General features: G+C 43.4%; 1 protein-coding gene across 1 annotated transcript; it reads left to right on the forward strand.

Annotated features, from left to right (window-relative positions):
• The first annotated feature begins 590 nt into the window (after positions 1–590).
• Positions 591–18,153, forward strand: colgalt2b (collagen beta(1-O)galactosyltransferase 2b). The gene is made up of 12 exons (XM_028403827.1): positions 591–876; positions 11,292–11,402; positions 11,514–11,631; positions 11,847–11,981; positions 12,061–12,265; positions 13,220–13,339; positions 13,687–13,760; positions 13,998–14,104; positions 14,415–14,547; positions 15,300–15,427; positions 15,516–15,722; positions 17,880–18,153. The coding sequence occupies exons 1-12, from the start codon at positions 641–643 to the stop codon at positions 18,151–18,153; spliced, it is 1,848 nt and encodes a 615-aa protein (XP_028259628.1). The 5' UTR covers positions 591–640.
• Positions 18,154–18,733: the final 580 nt, after the last annotated feature.

The raw sequence follows: 18,733 nt of genomic DNA on the forward strand, positions 1-18,733 counted from the left end.
GCCAGAAAGGCAAAAAAAAACCAAAACAAAACAAAAAAAACCTGGGGCATGGGGATTAGTGTTATAAACAAAGTGAAACCTTTTCACATATGTTTCACATATGTATGTAAAATGCCTATTTATAGTTGTTAATAAAAATACAGAGGAAGAGAAAAGAAAAGAATGCAGCAGTCTGATGTCAGTATTGATGACTTCATGGTCTCCAGCTCTGCAGCATCCAAGAGGCTTCCAGAGCCGAGGAGTGGAAAGGAAAGAAATGATCATAAAACATGCAGTCAGACGGATGAAGGAGGAGAAAAGACAACAGGCTGCAGGGACACCGGCCCGGAGCACAGCAATCAACCAGCTTATTACAAGTCATTACATTTACAATAAGATAAGACTGATTAGTTTCACTATTCAGCACAGGGTGGGGAGGGCTGCACAGACTCCACACCGGCAGGGCGGTAGGAGGGGTAAAAGAGGTAAAAGAGCCCTCCACCCACCCTCTCCCCCACCTTTTTCCCACCTTCTCCCTGTTTCCCCCCTCACAGCGTGGCTCACTCCCTCCACTCTCTGCCTCTCTCTGCCTCGCTCACTCATCAGTCAGAGGGCTCCGGGTCCAGCTCGGGAGAATCACGGTGGAATCTGTGAAGTGAAGATGCGGACTGTCGGGGCCGTGGGACTCACCGTGATGTGGGCGCTGATGGCCGCTCTGGTACCCGGCGGCGTGTCGGAGCTGGTGACGCTTGTGCAGCAGCAGGTCAAGCCGGAATCCTCGCTGCTGAAGCCAAAGGTTATGATCGCCATTGTGGCTCGTAACGCAGCGCACAGCCTGCCACACTACCTGGGCTGCATCGAGAGGCTGGAGTACCCGAAAGAGCGCATAGCGATCTGGTGAGAGGGATGCAACAAGTGGCGAGATGTGGAGGGTGGAGTGTGTTTGACTGTTTCCGTGAACTAAATCTTACTTTTAGGCGCCTGCAAGTATGAGCAACATGTTTTACATAACTGTCCATCGAAAGAGTGTTTGTGTGCATGATGAATGGTGGTCTGCAGGGTTGGGAAGCGCAGCGTGTGTCCGCGTTAATTATAATAACAGTTTGTCAGTGTTGGCACGGAGGCCTGGTGCTGAGTTTTACGATGCACTTATCTCGCGTGTCTGCCGGCATCCAAATTGCACAGTGCGGGTAAAGATGAAAGAGCTGTTGTTCATGTCAGGTTATGCTTAACTGCTCCCTCCATCTGATTCAGCACAAACCTGCGGAAACGGGGCTTCTAAAACAGCAGGTATGAAGGGGGGGCTCACCCCAGGTATGGTCCTGTATGCTGAGTCAGCTCAGAGGGATAATACAGAAATGATCAAAGAGGGACCCTGCAGGTGAAGCGATGAAAGGAGACATTGAGTTGGTCTGACAGCAGGACTGTGAGGGGTGTGCGAGTTCTGGGAAGTCATGCGTAAAATGTGTGTGTGTGGAATCAGGCTTATGCAGGCTGATAGTATAAAGACATATTTACTATAGGCAGGTTGAATATCAAATTGAAGATTAGATGTGAAAATGTGAGATGCAGCTCTGATCTTGGTGATATATCTGTCCTCATCCTCACTCTCAGGGGCCCCTGTAGCTGTATCCTGCTTTTGAGATCTTTTGTTTTGCTTCCCACCCTTCCCCTGTTGAATGCCTTGATTTTGTTTGCATAGGGCCTGCTTCTAATTCCTCCTCCCCTTAACACACACACACACACACATGCACCACCAGAGAAACACAATATGGACAGGGATCCTTTAAACCACAGCAAAGTGACTGAGCCAACAATGATTATAAGTGCTTTAGCTAACAGAGGAAGGGCCCCCATCAGTTATGAGTGGCATCTCTCCACCCTGCGGTCTGTGCAGACAGAAAAAATGTGTGCATGCTCGAGGCATCTCATTCTCAAACACTGAAAGTTTTGTCTGTCTTTGACTTGTGATAATGTAATCTGATATTGACAGGCACAGTGTGTGCAGATTATAATAGTAAAGAATACTGAGGCTCTGATGTGTGGTGGTGCTGCTGTGTCACTGTCCAAATCACAGATTTAAAAAAAGGGTGGTTACTGAAAACTGTGAAAGTATTTCATTAATTTCAGTTCAGTTAGTTAAAATGAGAAAAGTTTCTCTAAATAGAACTCTGTGCAGCGCTCTCTTTCTTTGCCCCCATCATCACTGTTGCTCAACATGTAAACCAAAACCACACAATAAATACCAAGTGGTTGCTCTGCTTCCCCAAAAGACATAAAGACATGTCGTTTTTTACAGTGTGTTATATAGAACAAATGAGTGGTAATGAGACAGCCTCTGTTAGAACCCAGCTCAGATCATGAGGCTAAAGTTGCTTGTTAGTGTGAATCAAACTGTAAGTCCATTGTTTAATAAGGTTTTTATGTGCCAGTACAGAGCGGATGACATGAGATGGGGTTTGTTTGTGCGCTTGGCTGATCTCCTGAGTGTGTCTCTTTAGTTTATGGGTTGATTGACATAAAGAAAACTGCAGGAAAATATCTGTCTGTCCGTCATACCCCTTGTCATTGTTTACTAACAGACTGTAGTCCCAACAAACCTGTCGCTGTTCGGCACACGTTGTACTGAACCTGCTGCAGCAGAGGCAGTGAGCAGTACATGATGGATGAAAAAACGTAAAGCATGTTTCCAAAACTCTGCAGACCACAGCTGATCTGTGGATGTTTGGAGGCCCAAAGTTTCCAATTAAGGTTGTTCACAGAATAATATGACTGTCCAGCTCCGACCTCGTCCTCCACCCTGTTTCTGCTCAGCTCTGACTCCCACTGATGGTGTGGATGGTCAGTGGAATCTGCCTCCCTCCAAAAGTGGGCACAGGTCTCAAAAAGTAGCGAGGTGATGAGAAAGACTCTCACTCTGCTGTTAACGATCAAAAGAATGCAGGGAATTAGAGGGGGGTGGGGTGGGTCGGGTAGATGGAGGGTGGTAAACAGTGTGGGGAAATTACCCAGGAGGCATAGCAGGTTGGTTAATCCACATTCCCACAGGAGCATGAAGCTGCTCCCCGTGTGTTTCTCCTTTTCTAACAGAACTACAAATGTAACACTAAAAACACTAAAACAACTCTCATAGTGGACTATGAGTGAAAACAAGTAAGAACATCAATATTAGCAGTATAACATTATCTTTTTTTATTTACTTCTAGAACTGCTGTCAGTTTTACAAACAACACCGGCAGCTTTCACACTCTTTTTACTGGAGATATTGTTTTTTTTTAGCTTCATAGAAAGTCTAATATTTCACTGAGAATGAAGTGTTTGTTTTGAGGCACAGTTCAGCCCGCTGCAGTATTAGTTTTCGCGCTGCTTGTTACTGGCTGCCTGCTGCTTACTGCCTGCCAGCTGTGTTCATGTGGTGAAGTGCTTTCCCAGGTGCTGAGCTGGGGTTGGCGTGATTTGTGGACTGGATAACAGAGCAATGACATCACTAAGGACTTACATTTTTTGTTTTCATATTGCCATATTGTTTATTTACTTATTTATTAAATGACTCTGATATCGGATATTTCCAACATCAGATAAACGGTTAGGCTAACCCTTAACCTTTTGTCCCACTGCATTTTGTAATGCTGCAAATCGACTGGAGAACTATAAACAGCCTAATGTGACAGTTATTGTGTTTTTTTTCTGAATAAAAGACGATCGTAAGTCCAGATGCACCCAAAGGCCTCAGGCACACAATGACTCTATAGGCCAAGAATGTTCCACAGTCGCCTAAACACACAGTGAAGGCCTCACTGACAGATGTGCCATATATTGCATACTGCCGCTCCCGTCAGATAATCAGAGAAGTTTGCATGCTGGATCTGTCATGCCATGATGTTTCCCATGTGACATGATGTCATGACATTAACAGTATAGCATTTGAGTTATTTTGACAAGTGCAGTGAGTTATTCAGGTTTAAACAGACCATAACAAATTGGACTTGATGCTGTACTGATGAGACTCTTTGCAGTGGCTTTGAGTAGAAGTGTCTGAAAGTGTTCAGTGGCTAGCTCGGCATCACCAAAAGGCACATTTCTCCTCTTTCGGTAGAGGCTAACCAAAACGCTTCCTAACACCACAGATGCTGAGTCAAGCTAACACACATGGTAGCACTCTGTCTGCTGAAACTGATGTCAAATATTCACCAGACCTCCAAGAAGACACCAAACCAGCAGATCCCAAAATTGTGCACTGTTGCCCATTAGGCAGGAAAAAAACATAATTTTATTTTTACCGTTTCTCATGAAATGATTGTGACAACGTGATTTATTATGATGGAAAAAGAATACATTCTCTCAAAACTTTAATGTTAAATCTCTAAAATAGGAAAAAAAGAGGAATGTGTCTAAAAAGAAAAATATTTCATCTTTATGGGCGAATAGTGTGTAATAACAGAGTTATTTCTGCAAAAGTCAGACAGAATTCTTACATGCACCCTAAATAATCCACCTTTATTCAGGATTCTGACGATAGATTTTTCTTGTTCAAGACAAATGTGTGTAGGTTTTTTATGCACAGCAGGGTATGACCACTGTGAGTGACAGGTGGGTGTTGTCTCACCTTCAACATTACCTTGCCCCAATTTGGATTAACCATAGGTAGGAAGACTCCAGGTGCTACCAACACCTCCAAGTGATGGACAGAGGCCTTCTGCTCTGAGCTTTACCACCACTCTTCAGAAACCCACAGTTGACAGGTCCCTCCATCTTTATTTACAGTCTACAGAGGTGTGACTTGTGTTCGTGTTGCACCAAATCTTTGCCAGCAGAGCTCTTGTATTTTCCATGCAGTACTAACTTAGTCATTAGTACTGCCCATTAAACACGGATAGTGGAGAAAGTACAATCACAACGTTTATTGGTTTAAAGTTGGACTGCTGCTCTTGGGTTTCACCATGCCAGGTGTGTCACCTCAGGGCCCATTCCTCTGCAGGAGCACACCAGTGAAATTGTTCTTTGTGTTGTCATGCAATAATTTTAGCCATTTTGGAAGAGTGGTTTATCCAAGTGAAAGGAATGAGGGATTCAGGGTTGTGTGTAATCTGGTGCTGAAGCTTAGGCATTTGTTACTGATTAGCAGCATGTGCTTTTTGCTTTGTGTTAGTGTGTGTTAGATCACAGCGCTGGCACTGAAATGAGTGTGTTGAATTATCTGTAGTGTTCTGATACAACTTTGGGTGTATGTGTGTTCTCTCACATGCTCGTGTGTTATGTGCTCTGTTACACTCAATAAGGAGTGTGTGTCTGTGCTCTGCTCCTCTGGCTCGGCTCCTGCTTTCCATCCACTTTCCCATTAGCCCACACTGAGTCAGAACCGTGCAGGCCGCAATCATCTTTGACCCTTATAATCAGAACCTGAGGAGGCGCGCTCTACAGTTGCATCCAATCCGTGGGAATCTGTAAGGGTCTTTAAACGTCTGCTGTAGAATTTGACATCATCACCAGAAACTCCAGGTTACATTTTCCAGATAAGCAGAATGTAATAACACAAACTCAGTGGAGCAGAAGAAGACGCTGTTTTTTTTCAGCTGTAACACAAAGTCATCTAGAAGTGATATGGTGCATCTCAAACAAACTTTTCACAGCACATTTGACATCAAAGCTTCATTTACTAGTTTAAGTCTGGGATGACTTCAGATTAAGTAGACAGAACACATCTGGCAGAGCCTTGTTGTCTCCCAGCTGTGAGAGGCTCAGTCACCGCTGACCCAACTGCTCATGTCACAATCACAGACTGTATACACATCGCCACAGTGACATTTTGAAATAACATGCCACGACCTGGCCAGTATAATAATTATATCACATATAATATTCATTGTTCATCCAAACTGTTGATGCTGCTCTTTAATTGAAAAAATAATTGACTGTAGCATGCCTTGATTGATCAATCAGAATACAGTTTATAAGCCTGGCTGTGTTAAATAAAATTAGATACAATTAGAGCATGATGAAATTCAGCTGGGTACAAAATGATTTTTGCCTCTCACTTTGGCTCACTGTGCAAATTAAAGGTAGGGTAGGAGATTTCATTCTGATGCACTTTTTATTAAATTAGTGTAACTTCTCTTTACAATCCGATAGCAACCATTAAAACGAAGAATATTAATCATCTGTGGAAGCTATAAAACGCTTAAAACATCAGCATATCCTCTGGGTGGACCCTGCGTGAAGAGTTGGCTGGTTGTCACTCTCTCACTCTCCCTACCTTTCTATTTCTATCTATTTGTACTCATTCAGCTTCTTGTGTGTTTTTTTACATTGTGTATATTTCCTTTAAAAGGGGCTCCATCAGTTTGATGCTGTGGTGTTGTCAGTCACAGCAGCTTCAGCACAGTGAGTGTGCAGTAAATTAGCTATAGTCGGTGCAGGTGTGTCTTATTGAAGTTGTGTTGTGTTGGTATGAAGAAGGTGCTTTGACGTTGGCTTCTACTGTATTGTTCTAGTAGAGCTGCAGGGTAACAGGCACATTCTTACACACCTGATGATGATGAGATGTTATTAGTAGAAATTACTATGTGGCCCAATGACCATTTTACAAGTGACTTCAGAGCTGGATCTTTGCCCGTGCTGCAAACTGTGTAAATCTGAGTAGATCACGCTGATGATGTCATACCTGCCTACAGACCAAACACACCCTGTAGCAAAAAGGTATTCATGGGAAATTTTTCTCTGTAGCTCCGACCCACCTGTTCAATCAAGTGCTGTAAACAAAGAGAATTTACTTTCCAACCCCTAAGCAGTTTTGAGCTCTCTCTCTCTCTCTCTCTCTCACGCTCTCTCTCTCTTGGAAACAGTTGTTTCTGCATTTGCCTTGAGACTGTGAATTCTTGCTTAGATGCCCCGTGTGTACACATCCAGCAGTATTGTCTAAGTTTGGCAGTGCAATAATGACAGAGCTGGCAAACACTGAAGCCCAATGGAATTTCAATAAGAGCGCTCTCATCTCGAGAGGGCTGAGGCCCTTATGTGTAAAGAGATTAAGTAAAGAGCAGTTAAAGAGTGAGAAAGAGGTTTTCTCTTATTCAAGTGTTTAAAGAAATGTTTTCATGAACAGTGGAGCATTCATCACACAGACTGGTCCCCATGTTCTTATATAGGAAATATAATTTTAGCACCATTAATCTGCCCGTCATCAATTCCACTGCCTGGCCACAGTGTTCCTCTCTCATACCCTCCTCACGTTTCATCTTCTGGTCTCTCTTCTCTCTCTCTCTCTCTCTTTTTCATTACATAATGAATTATTATGATTTTGCTGGAGGTGATCTGAATGCTCAATATGGGGGGTGATTGATGAGTTCCAGGTGGGAGGAGATACGTTACAGGGTTCTTGATACATGTAGGTGCAATTTTATGTTTTGAGTGTCTTGCACAGTGAATAACTGCAGCTGCTGAATTCAAACATGGCAGAGTAAGCCTGGGAGAGGATCTGTCTGCCATTTTTCAGACTGATCCTCTAACCTAACCTTGGATGAGACTTTCATCCAGAACTTCCAACCAGAGATGAAAGAACATTTGAAACAGTCTTTGGCTCTGATGAAAGCCAAATCACTGAGGTCTGCAGGCAGTGATGGCCTCTGTTTTCTGAGATGAAGGCTGATCCATGGGCACTGCTACAGGGGTCTAATGCACGCAGCTCCTAAATATTGGATGTGGGAAGTGGATGGGATAACTCTCTACAAGTCCACAGTGGTGATGTCTGCCATCCTGGAATAGACCATGACTCCTTGACTTAAAATCCGCAGAAGGATTGTGACAGTGGTGATGTCATCTGCTCCACCTCTGTTGGGTTAAATTGATTGGTAATATGAGTAGTTTTGGAAAAAAATAGTTTATGATTTTTTTGTACACTGATCTGGTTTTCTTTAATATTTGCATATGGTGTAAATATTTTCCAAGTCTTGAATGTGAATGCCAAACATTACACTTCATTGCAAGTGTGCTGGCCTTGGCTTCTTTTGTTGACCCTGAAAGTCTTGAGGAATTTCAGTGTGGAGGTGCCGTGTCTCCAGCCCTTCCCCCCTTCCAGCCCTTTGCCCATCTACCTCCGCCTCTCTCTCCTGTGCCCTGTTAGGCCATCATGAAACCGACAGCCACGTCAGCCTACAGCCAAAGTCACCACACACAGACTAGCATAGTTATTATGTTTTAAAAGGCATCCATGTTCAGGTCTGAAAGAGGCATTCTTTCTCCTTAATTACATGCAGCACCTGGTCATTATTGGCAGTGATATTAGATAGTTTATTGAATCAACAGTCAGCTGACACTGGCCTGCTGGGTCTGCTCAGACCTGTGTTTACCTAAGAAGGGCCGGCCTCAGAGAGAAACCTCTGTGTTTAAGGTCGGATTATCTGACACACTTTTCTGGAGTGGAAGTGGGAGGATGAGTGTGAGAACGGCGGGTGAAGTGATGTTGATAATCAAGTGAGGTGAGGGAGATTACAATGTGACCAGTGTATTACTACACTTAACTCTTTCAGTACTACAATCTGAGCCATGTCTTGTGTGGACGGCTGTAATTCTTGGCTTTTTATAATAGTGTGCTTTAGCCTGTAAAGTGCGTGTTTTATCCTGCAGTGCATATCTTATCTGAAAATGTGGTGATAAGAACCAGCAGGTGTGAATATTGTGTGATGAATTAAAGATGGAATATAGATGACATGATTGATGCTTGGAGGGTAAGTGGGTGTCTGGTGACCGCTGACATGAATAGATAACAAGCAGGAGAACATGTGGACATCTCTGATAGTGAGGGAAGGAGTGGTAGGTGAGGCCTCAGGAAGCATGTGTTTTCCAGATGCTGATCATAAAGACAGAGAAGGAGAGAGGAAGTCAATCCCAAAGCTGCAGGCAGCAGAATAATGAGGCCGCAGCTTACTGTGTAAACTTCAAAAAAAAAAGTATTGAGGAGACGCAGCATGAGTCAGGAGAGAGAGAGATGAGAGGAGATTCGTGTGCAGAGCTGTATCATATTGTATCACTTTCTGCTGTGCACGGAGGCATGCTGTACACACCCATTTTTGATTTTACTTCCGATAACCAGATGGAAGGACATTAGATAAGCACAGCAGAAGGATTTGAGAAGCCCTCTGACTTGGCACTGGGGTCACAGGTCAGACAGTTCGGCTGCAGAGGCTGATGCTACCTGGAGCGAGAGGAAATTGAGCAGAAGAAGGGCGTAGATGCGTCCTTAAAAAGAATGAATGAGAGGGTGACCCATAAAACAACAGAGAGCAGAATATTAGGCACATTTACAGTATAAATGAGTGTGTGTGTGTGTGTGTTCCGTGTCTAAATAAGCCCATTATCCAATAAACAAATCATTATTTTTTTCTTCTTTCTTTCCCATATCCTGAGATCATAAGGCACAGTAAGATGTAATGCTGGTAATGGAAAATCACACAGTGTACTCAGAGCTTTTAGTGCTCTGAGGGGCTGGGCAGCAGGAGGGGTGGCCTTACAGGATGGGCCTGAGAAAAATGAGAATCAGAAAGCAGGATTACCCTTTAAAAAAAGAGGGGTAAAAGAGGGGTTAGACTACAAATACAAGCACAAATTTACACTGTAGCCTGTTTTTAGAGCACTGCATTGGTAGAAATGTATTTTTAAAGCATGTTTGCTGTTATACAAACCTATAACCATCAACAATTACCTGGGCACCGGCAATGTCCTGCCAAGAAAAAATATTTGGAATTTTACTTTTTTTCATTTTTCTTCTCTTTCTGTGCTTATCCAAACAAACGGATGCAATTGCAATGTCTTTTTCTTCTTCTATGTACACGTGAATACTTTAGCTTTGTGCATGGATTTCTTTTTCTTTTACCTCTCAGAAGTTCCCTCATGTTAAATCTCTGCCTGGAGCTGAGTCTGTCATTCAGAGGTGACATGTAGGAACATGTTTATTTCCGTCAGCAATGTGCAGTTTAATAGCTGAAGAAGTATGTAAACGCATGTACACATCTACTCATTATGACCTGCGACTCAGGTGTTTCTGTGCCTGTGATAAAAAAAACAACACAGCGCTTACTCATCAAAGGCTGGCTCTTTTCTTTTGTAGACACTTGTGTGCATGTACACTCACAATTTTACTTTTATCGCACATGTTAAAATGTTTTTTTGCAGCACACAAAAAACCAGGTATGTTGCAAACATTCCAAACAGAAAGAAAGGATGATACACACACCCGCAGGCACAGGCGTGTGCTCACACTCACACACATACACACATGTATACTATAGGAATTATTGACCGTGTGGCTTTTGGCTCTATTTTACAGCTGCTTGTTATGTTGGATGAAGAGTTGGTCAGAAGATCTTTAAAAGTCCAAACGAGATTAACCTTTGAGACAACACATGTGTTTATGTGAGCATATAATCATCTGTGTACCTGTGTTATTGTGCAGAAAACAGGTGTTCTGGGTGTTGGTTGGCTTGCTAAATGTAGTGCCAACACTGTTTCTTTGTTTAGTGTTTGTTTACTGAAAATATGAGGATACATTGCTCACTGTTTTTGCATTTGTGTGTTTCTATCTCTGTCCTTCCAGTCTAAAAATGGGTGTGATTTTGGAGACAGCACAGCAAGGAATATTACAGCAAGCAGTGGAAAACTCCATCTCACTAAGTGTGTGTTTGTGTGAGCACATTCAAGCTCTGGCCTTTGTAATTTGTTTTTGTGTTAATGACATTTAAAATGCAGACAAATGGAGTGACAGCTGAAATGTATGTTTCTGGTTCCCCCAGATGTAAAGTGATGGTGAACGATGCCATGCAGGGCTTGTTTGTGACGTTTGATTTCTCTTGCACACATTTGTAAACACACACAACACACACACACTCTCACCCACACATACAGTAGTCACAGTGTCTTCACAGTGAGTCTGTGCCGTAAGCTGAAGTGGAACTCTCTGCAAAGGAACAGACACGCAGAGTGCAAACCACAGCTGCTGCACCTCTGCATCATCGCTGAGGTCACAGAGGGCCGGGCCCCTGTATGTTTCCAGGGTGGATTTGATAGAAGGGATAAGTCTTTTAAAAGTATCAGCCAGTTTTAGAAGAGTTTTATAGTGAGTGTACAGATTACAGATTTATTTTTTGCCATTTTAGAGCAATGTAATAATCTGCACTGTGGCTGCCTTCTTCCCTGAAAACAGTCTGAGAGTTTGTGCCCAAGCATTTCGCAGATGCACCTCAACAGGCTGCACAGTTACTTCATTTCTTGACATGCTGCCTGCTAACATTGAATGACATCCTGTGTTGTCTGTGTTTTAGGGCTGCAACAGACCATAATGTGGACAACACCACCGCCATGTTAAGAGAATGGCTGAAGAGAGCACAGCGGGACTACCATTATGTGGAGTGGAGGCCGATGGACGAGCCAAAGTCAGTCTATGGTTCAGTATTAAAATAATAATAATAAAAATAAACAGATTCTGTTGTTGTGTTTTTATATTTCCTCTGTTTGGAGAAGTGACTTTTGTGTCTTTGTTCCAGGTCCTACACAGATGAGTGGGGTCCAAAGCACTGGCCCCCTTCCCGATTCAACCATGTGATGAAGCTGAGGCAGGCGGCACTGAAGGCTGCACGGGAACGATGGGCAGACTACATTCTGGTAACTGACATCTTTACCACTGGCTGTATATTTAGATAATGTTCTGTTACAGAAGACACTTTGTCCTTAAGTTTATTATTGTATGATTCCAGTCAGCTGTTGAGGGACAAAGTGGTTATGATTAAACAATGTGACTTTACGGTCATTGTGTGGCCTCTGAGTTAGTACAGGGTTGTGTATTCCTGTGATGTGTGCGCTCAGAGTCTCCTCTTTAGTTTGTAGACAGTGACAACCTGCTGACCAACCCTCACGTGCTCAAGCTGCTGATGGCTGAGAACCTGACCCTGGTGGCTCCCATGTTAGAGTCCCGCTCTCTCTACTCCAACTTCTGGTGTGGCATCACCCCACAGGTACAGTTTGGACTGATCCATGCATCCATCCACACAGCTGTAGGTATAAACTAATCCTGGCGTTCTTACTCCCTGTCAGGGTTACTACAAGCGAACCCCGGACTACCAGCCAATCAGAGAGTGGAAGCGCCTCGGCTGCTTCGCTGTTCCCATGGTGCACAGCACCTTCCTGCTGGACCTGCGTCGTGAATCCAGCAGGGACCTGGCCTTCTACCCCCCTCACCCAGACTACAGCTGGGCATTTGATGACATCATGGTGTTTGCCTTCTCAGCACGTCAAGCAGGTCAGCTCACAGCAAACTACCAGATTTGTAGCAGGAATGCAATCGACAGCTTCACTTAGACCATCTAAGGACCGTCAGTGACTTTTTTTTACAGTGTATGTGTAACTGCTGTATAACAAAGAGAGCTTTTCAGTGGTTTCATTGCACATGTGTCAGATTAAGGTAGATGAGAGCACAGATAAATGGATCCATGTGTGTAACTTGACTCTGTGTGTGAGGTTTTTTTCGTGTGCAACAATATCTGTGTTTGTAGGTTGTTGTATTTGATGTGAGTAATCATCTAGGGAACAAACAGAACCATTAAACGTTCCACTGCAATGACAGCAAGTCTGTCTGGCAGTCGCCTGACAACAAGTTTAAACACATAAAAACGTTCTCACAAATTGATGCAAACACAACATTCTTACAAAGACACACACAGTTTCTTCCATCACAATTAGTTTCAGCAGCAGTGCATAAAATTACATACAGAATAAATACAGACCGTTAAGTAGGAATATTGAAGCTTTGAAATAAGAGAAGACACATTTTCTTCTTCCAAATTAAATCAATCAATCATATCTCAGTCAGCTGGACGCTGCTGCTGAAGCTTGGGTTGGTTTGCCAACATCATTCTGTGTAGAGTCATATATGTTCTTATATCAAATACAATCAAGTCTCAGATTCAGGTTATGCCTTTTTCACCCATTGAGTATTTCACCCATTATCACTGTCCTACACTCACCTTTGGCCACTTCCTGAAGGAACTGTGTTACTTAAAGGATCATTAAACAGGTTGTTTTGCTGTTGAAAGCTTTTGTTTATTTTTTATGTTAGCTCTAGAGTAAGGTGTGTGTATGAGGTAGGAGGTATGAAGACCCAAGGGTGGTCTAATTTCTGTGTCTGTTTTGAAATGTTGGGGTCAAAGGGTTATATTTATAGATCCCTGTGTGTGTGTGTGTGTGTGTGTGTCAGGTGTGCAGATGTATGTGTGTAACAGAGAACACTATGGCTTCCTGCCTGTTCCCCTCAAGGCACAACAAAATGTGGAGGACGAAAGCGAGAGTTTCATCCACACCATCACAGAGGCTTTGAGTAAGTACACACACACACAGACACACACATAAACACACACTTCAGCTGTTGTTACTTCTTTCTGTCACTCCTAGATTACTTCTCCTCTCAGGTTTGTTTCTTCTCCTCTTGACCTCCACAATACTTCCTGTCAACCCTCCTCTCCTCCTCTGTCTTGCTCCTTGTTTATCCAACCCCCCCCCCCCCCCCCCCCCCCCTCATTTCTGTTCCCTCTCCTGGCCTCCTTCACTGCTCTTCTTCCCAGTTCAGATTTTAAATAAACCACCACAATCCAGAGGAAATACGATCATTTTCTAATCCTGTTTTTGCTGTTTTAACCCTTCGCCTTCTCCTCTCTCCGTCAACAGTTGATCATGACATCTCGCCCTCAGAGCACGTGTACTTACCGCCATCATTGCAGGACAAAATTGGCTTTGATAAAGTAAGTTGATCAGAGTGCTGGCTTTGCCTGCAGGAACAAGAGCTCAGAAACATCTGTGTCTTTCTGTGTTTACTGTTTATCAGCACCACTTCCCGTTTTGTTTCACTTTTTTCTTTATGTCTAATTTCCTCTGCCCCCACCTCTCAGTTCCTTTCTCTCACCTGTCTGACCTTCTTTGTATGTCTAGAACAACATTTGATGTATAGAATAACAATGTCATATTTTCCATTTAAATAGGTTTTCCTGATTAACCTAAAGCGGCGTTTGGACAGAAGAACCCGGATGTTGAAAACAATGGAGTCATTGGGCCTTCACGCCACGCTGACGGACGCAGTGGATGGCAAGTAGGTCACAAACACTAAGCACTGCATGCACCTGATAAAAAAGCTGAAAGAATGCTGTTCACCGTCTGTGATAACAGTTTTTCCCACTAACACGTCGTCAGTGCAGGGACTTCTGTCTCTGGTCGGTCGCTGTTTTTTCTGACATTTATTATTTATGTATTTACAACAATGTGTTTGACTTACTTTCCTGTGTCTGAGCTGACTTTAATGCACTGTTAAGAATGTCCTAATCCTGACGACTTGACTTACAGCTGCATGACCGACACTCGTTCTCATCACTGCCTGTTCCTTTCTTTTCTCCCTCTCTCAGGGCTCTGAATACGTCTCAGCTGCAGGCGCTGGGAATAGAGATGATGCCCGGTTATCAAGACCCGTACTCAGGTCGTGTCCTGACCAGAGGAGAGATCGGCTGCTTCCTCAGCCATCACTCTATATGGACTCAGGTGAGGCAGAGAGATTCAATGCATTCATGCAAGAGGAAAAATAGTTATTTTTTTAAGTGAATGATACCTTAAATGTAGCAGTTATGTTGCATTCCAAGTATTTGTACATTTTTGAATCAGATTTGGTCATTTTGGGATGTGGTCCAAAATCGGACATCTTTTAGCCTGTATCCACAGGCTGAGTGTTGTCATCAACCTGCAGCCAGATCATTTTCTGTTGTTAAAAGCATCAATGTGTATGCGCTGTTTCAAAGAACCTTGGCCTTCACCTTGAAGTCTGATGCAACAGTTATAATATGTAAAATGTCTAGACAGGCAAATCAAATGCATACAAAACTGTTGTTTGTAAGGACAACATGGCCTAAGTTAAAGTTCCAGTGTGTAGGAATTAGTGACATCTAGTGGTGGGACCACATATTGCAACTATCTAAACACTGCTCCCTTTCCAAGGATGTCTGAGGCTTCCTTGAGAAACATTGCTTGGTGTGTCCACTTTAAATATAAATATCAAGGGCTCACTCTAACCCAACAAAACCAAATCAATGTAAAGGTGCAGGTATTTAAACACCAATGGATACCACATTATCTTTTTTTAGTCAGAGGTCTCCTACCCCTACACACACGGGTCTACTGCTACAGGAAGTGACCCCTGAGCACAGTAATCAGCAAAAATACAACAAAGTAGAGAACCAATCTTGACATTTGTAGCTGTTACTCTTTCAATTTTTAAATAAGTGTTTCCTGCCCCTCAGGTGATAGAGCGTGGCTTCCAGAAGGTTCTTGTTTTAGAGGATGATGTGAGGTTTGAGCCCAGGTTTAAACGGAGGCTTCAGGCTATCATGGATGACATCGACAAAGCCCAGCTGGACTGGGACCTCATGTAAGAACACCCACTTCTTCCCCCTGAAGATTCAGATCAGCACTGTTACGTGCAGTGATACACTCTGTCTGTCTTGTTTTGTCTTCAGCTACATAGGGCGTAAACGTATGCAGGTGCAGCAGCCAGAGCAGTCAGTGGAGGGTATAAACAACCTGGTGGAGGCTGACTACTCCTACTGGACTCTTGGCTACGCGTTGTCACAGCAAGGGGCCAGAAAGCTGATGGCTGCACAGCCTTTCACGAGGATGCTGCCTGTGGACGAGTTCCTGCCCGTTATGTTCAACAAACACCCCAAGTAAGTCTTTAATCCAGTCTCTGCTGATTTAAAAATTACTGTGCTCGAGTACAAGACACACGACACAAAGGTTACTTGAGGTGTACGGTGGAGAAGTGCTACCCGACAAAGAGCCTCTCAGACAGCCTGGTTTATGAACAGACAGGTAAATATTTACTGAGGACCACAAATAGATGATTGCAGGTGCACTGCGCTGTTACATAAGAATTCATCTGGTGATGCACATGCAAAACAAACATAGGGATGCCAAATTAAAAACTAAAGTTAAGTCACTGCTGGGATGCATGGATCCTGTGCATGCACAAAAACCCAAGGGCCATAAATCAGCACAGAGAAACTAGAGGGTCCACTGTACAGTAATTATCTATACATAGACACAAACGCGCATGTTCATGTCGCTTTTGTGATTTTCTAGACAGTGTGGCAGTGTGTAGTTTTCTAGTTTGTGCTCTGGTGGTAAACCACAACATCTCCATAGTAATGTTCCTTATACTGCATTTCTATCCTGGTCCACTTTTTTCTGTCTCTTTTTTTTAACCCAGCACCACCTCCCTCTCCTTCCTCCTCTGTGCTCCCTCACACACAGGGCATGGATTGTTCTTGGGGTTTAGTGGGTACGGTGCCTCAAACAGACCACACAATGCCTGCTTTTCTGTTTCTTTTCTCCTTGGGGATTCTTGCCGTGCCCTATTCTCCTCCACCCCCCACCTCCATTCCCCTCTTCACCTTGTCACATTTCCCAGCTCTCCTGTCGTTCACCCTGCTTTTCTGAACTCTTTTTACTTTGTCGTCTTCCTTAACAGAATTATTTCTTTGCATACTTACTCCGTCCCTGTGTCACCCACTTCTCCTCCCCCTTCCACCCTCCTCTCTCTTTGAGGAATGTTGCCCAGCTCTTCCTGCTGGTTGGAGAGGGGGGACAAGATTCCCATTGATAGAAGTCTTGAGTGTGGGGGTGGGTTTAAGATGAACACTGTGCAAGTGTGTGTGTGTGTGTATAAATACATGGAGATGTGTGTCCAGTGTGCAGTGTATAGATTACTAGGTAAATACACAGTGTGTATTCAACAGTGAGAGAAGGTGAGTTTGTTCAAAAGTGAGAGAAATGTGGAAATGTGGGGGAGAAAAAATGTCACATGTGTTGTAGATTGCTTAAATTAACTGAAGGGATTATGTACTCAGTTGAAATGTGCATATTATGTCAGATATGTTGTTTTTGTAAAGCCTTTTTCACTATAACTCATAAGCCATAAACAGAAGGAGGAGGCCTGCCTGACAGTGTAAAAGGGCCTCATTGTGAGGGAGATGTGTGTGTAGCTCCTCTGAGCACTAATAAAGGTGTAGGGTTTCACTGTCCTGCTGCAGTGTTGACAGGCTTTAAACAGCCGATTGGACAGCAGAGAGTTGACCTCTGTGGTGACCTTTTGACTATGGCACCTCTGAGCTGACGTGTCACACTCAAACAGCCCTCACTCCCCCATCTGGCCCTGCTGCAGGCTCACAGTGACACACTGGTTTAATAATAATTGGTAGTTATTATTAATAAATACTCACATTGTTTATTTCTTTCTATTGCTCATGTTGCTGTTGGTAGCTGTAATGCTTTACTGCATTTATCTGGAATCAGGCAGAAGATGTGCAATCAACCAACAGAATATGTTATATTTAAAGATATATTTTTGGAATTATGGAAATGTAGTTCAAACAACGTGAACTTTGCTTGAGTACACAGTCTTACCACGTGTATTATGCAATTTGGACGTAGTGATAAAAACATCCTCTTTACAACAGAAATGTTGCAGAGTAGAGAAGATTCTGTTCCTCTATCTGGCATCCAATCTGCTGTCTGTGCTGGAGTTAAAGAACAACAGGGCTTCCAGTTTTCAGGATGTGATGATGAGTCAGAAGGAAAGTGAAGAGGAGTCACATAAACAACGATGTTTGACCTTCGGCATTATTCAGTCATAGACAGACAGTGATGGTGTCACATCTCTACTATATTTGTAGACAGATTGATATGGGTAGGATCATTGCACATTGTCTTTTGAGCTGCACAAAGACAACAAACATGTAACAGAAAATAAAAATTAATCATTGATTTGCTGGATGTTTAATTGTAAATAATGTCTCTTACACCGACCTCTCTGTCCTCCTCAGTGTTCACTACATGTCTCATTTTGAGCCTCGGGACCTGAAGGCCTTCTCTGTGGAGCCGCTGCTCATCTATCCCACCCACTACACCGGAGAGCCGGGCTACGTCAGCGACACAGAGACCTCCACCATTTGGGACGATGACGCTGTGGCCACAGACTGGGACCGTCAGCACGCCCGTAAGACGGCCCAGCAGGGCCGCATCCGGCCGGTGGCACAAAACAGCGTCACTGGTGAATCGCCACCTCCTGCGTCTCGAGCATCACGTGACGAACTCTGATGCAGGGACAAGCTGACACAGAGAGAAAGACTCCAATACACTGTGTACACATAATGAATGTCATGTGTACACACACACACACACTTGAAAAGAAACTTGAACTACAAGCTGTTGTACTGTACACACATTCACACACACATACACAGGTGTCAAGACTGAATTGTGATGTCAGTCTACTCTGCTGCCTGAAGAGGAGATACTGAGGAGAGGAGGAAGAGGAAGAAGAGCAGAATCTGGGATGAAGGCCAACGGGCCTTTGAGAAAAGCTTTATTTATTCCCCATGTGCCTCCTCTGGGCATGTGGAGACAGTTACAGCCTGAAAAAAAGAAACTGAAGCAACACATGTAAGATGAATAACATCATTTGCAGGATGTGAAAAGAAGCAAATTTTATATTGTTTAAAAGGATTATTGTTATTTAAACAGATGTGTTTTATGGGACAGCCGAAGAATAAAGGAAGAAAAATGTGTGTGTGAGACTGTGCATAAGCATTACTACAGTTGTATTTATGCGTTTTTGTGTGCATGTGTGTGTTTACTCAACAGAGCGTGTGGGAGGAAGGAGTGTCACTGTTTCAGA

Source organism: Parambassis ranga, chromosome 4 (genome assembly GCF_900634625.1).
Source record: "Parambassis ranga chromosome 4, fParRan2.1, whole genome shotgun sequence".
Classification (NCBI taxonomy): domain Eukaryota; kingdom Metazoa; phylum Chordata; class Actinopteri; family Ambassidae; genus Parambassis; species Parambassis ranga.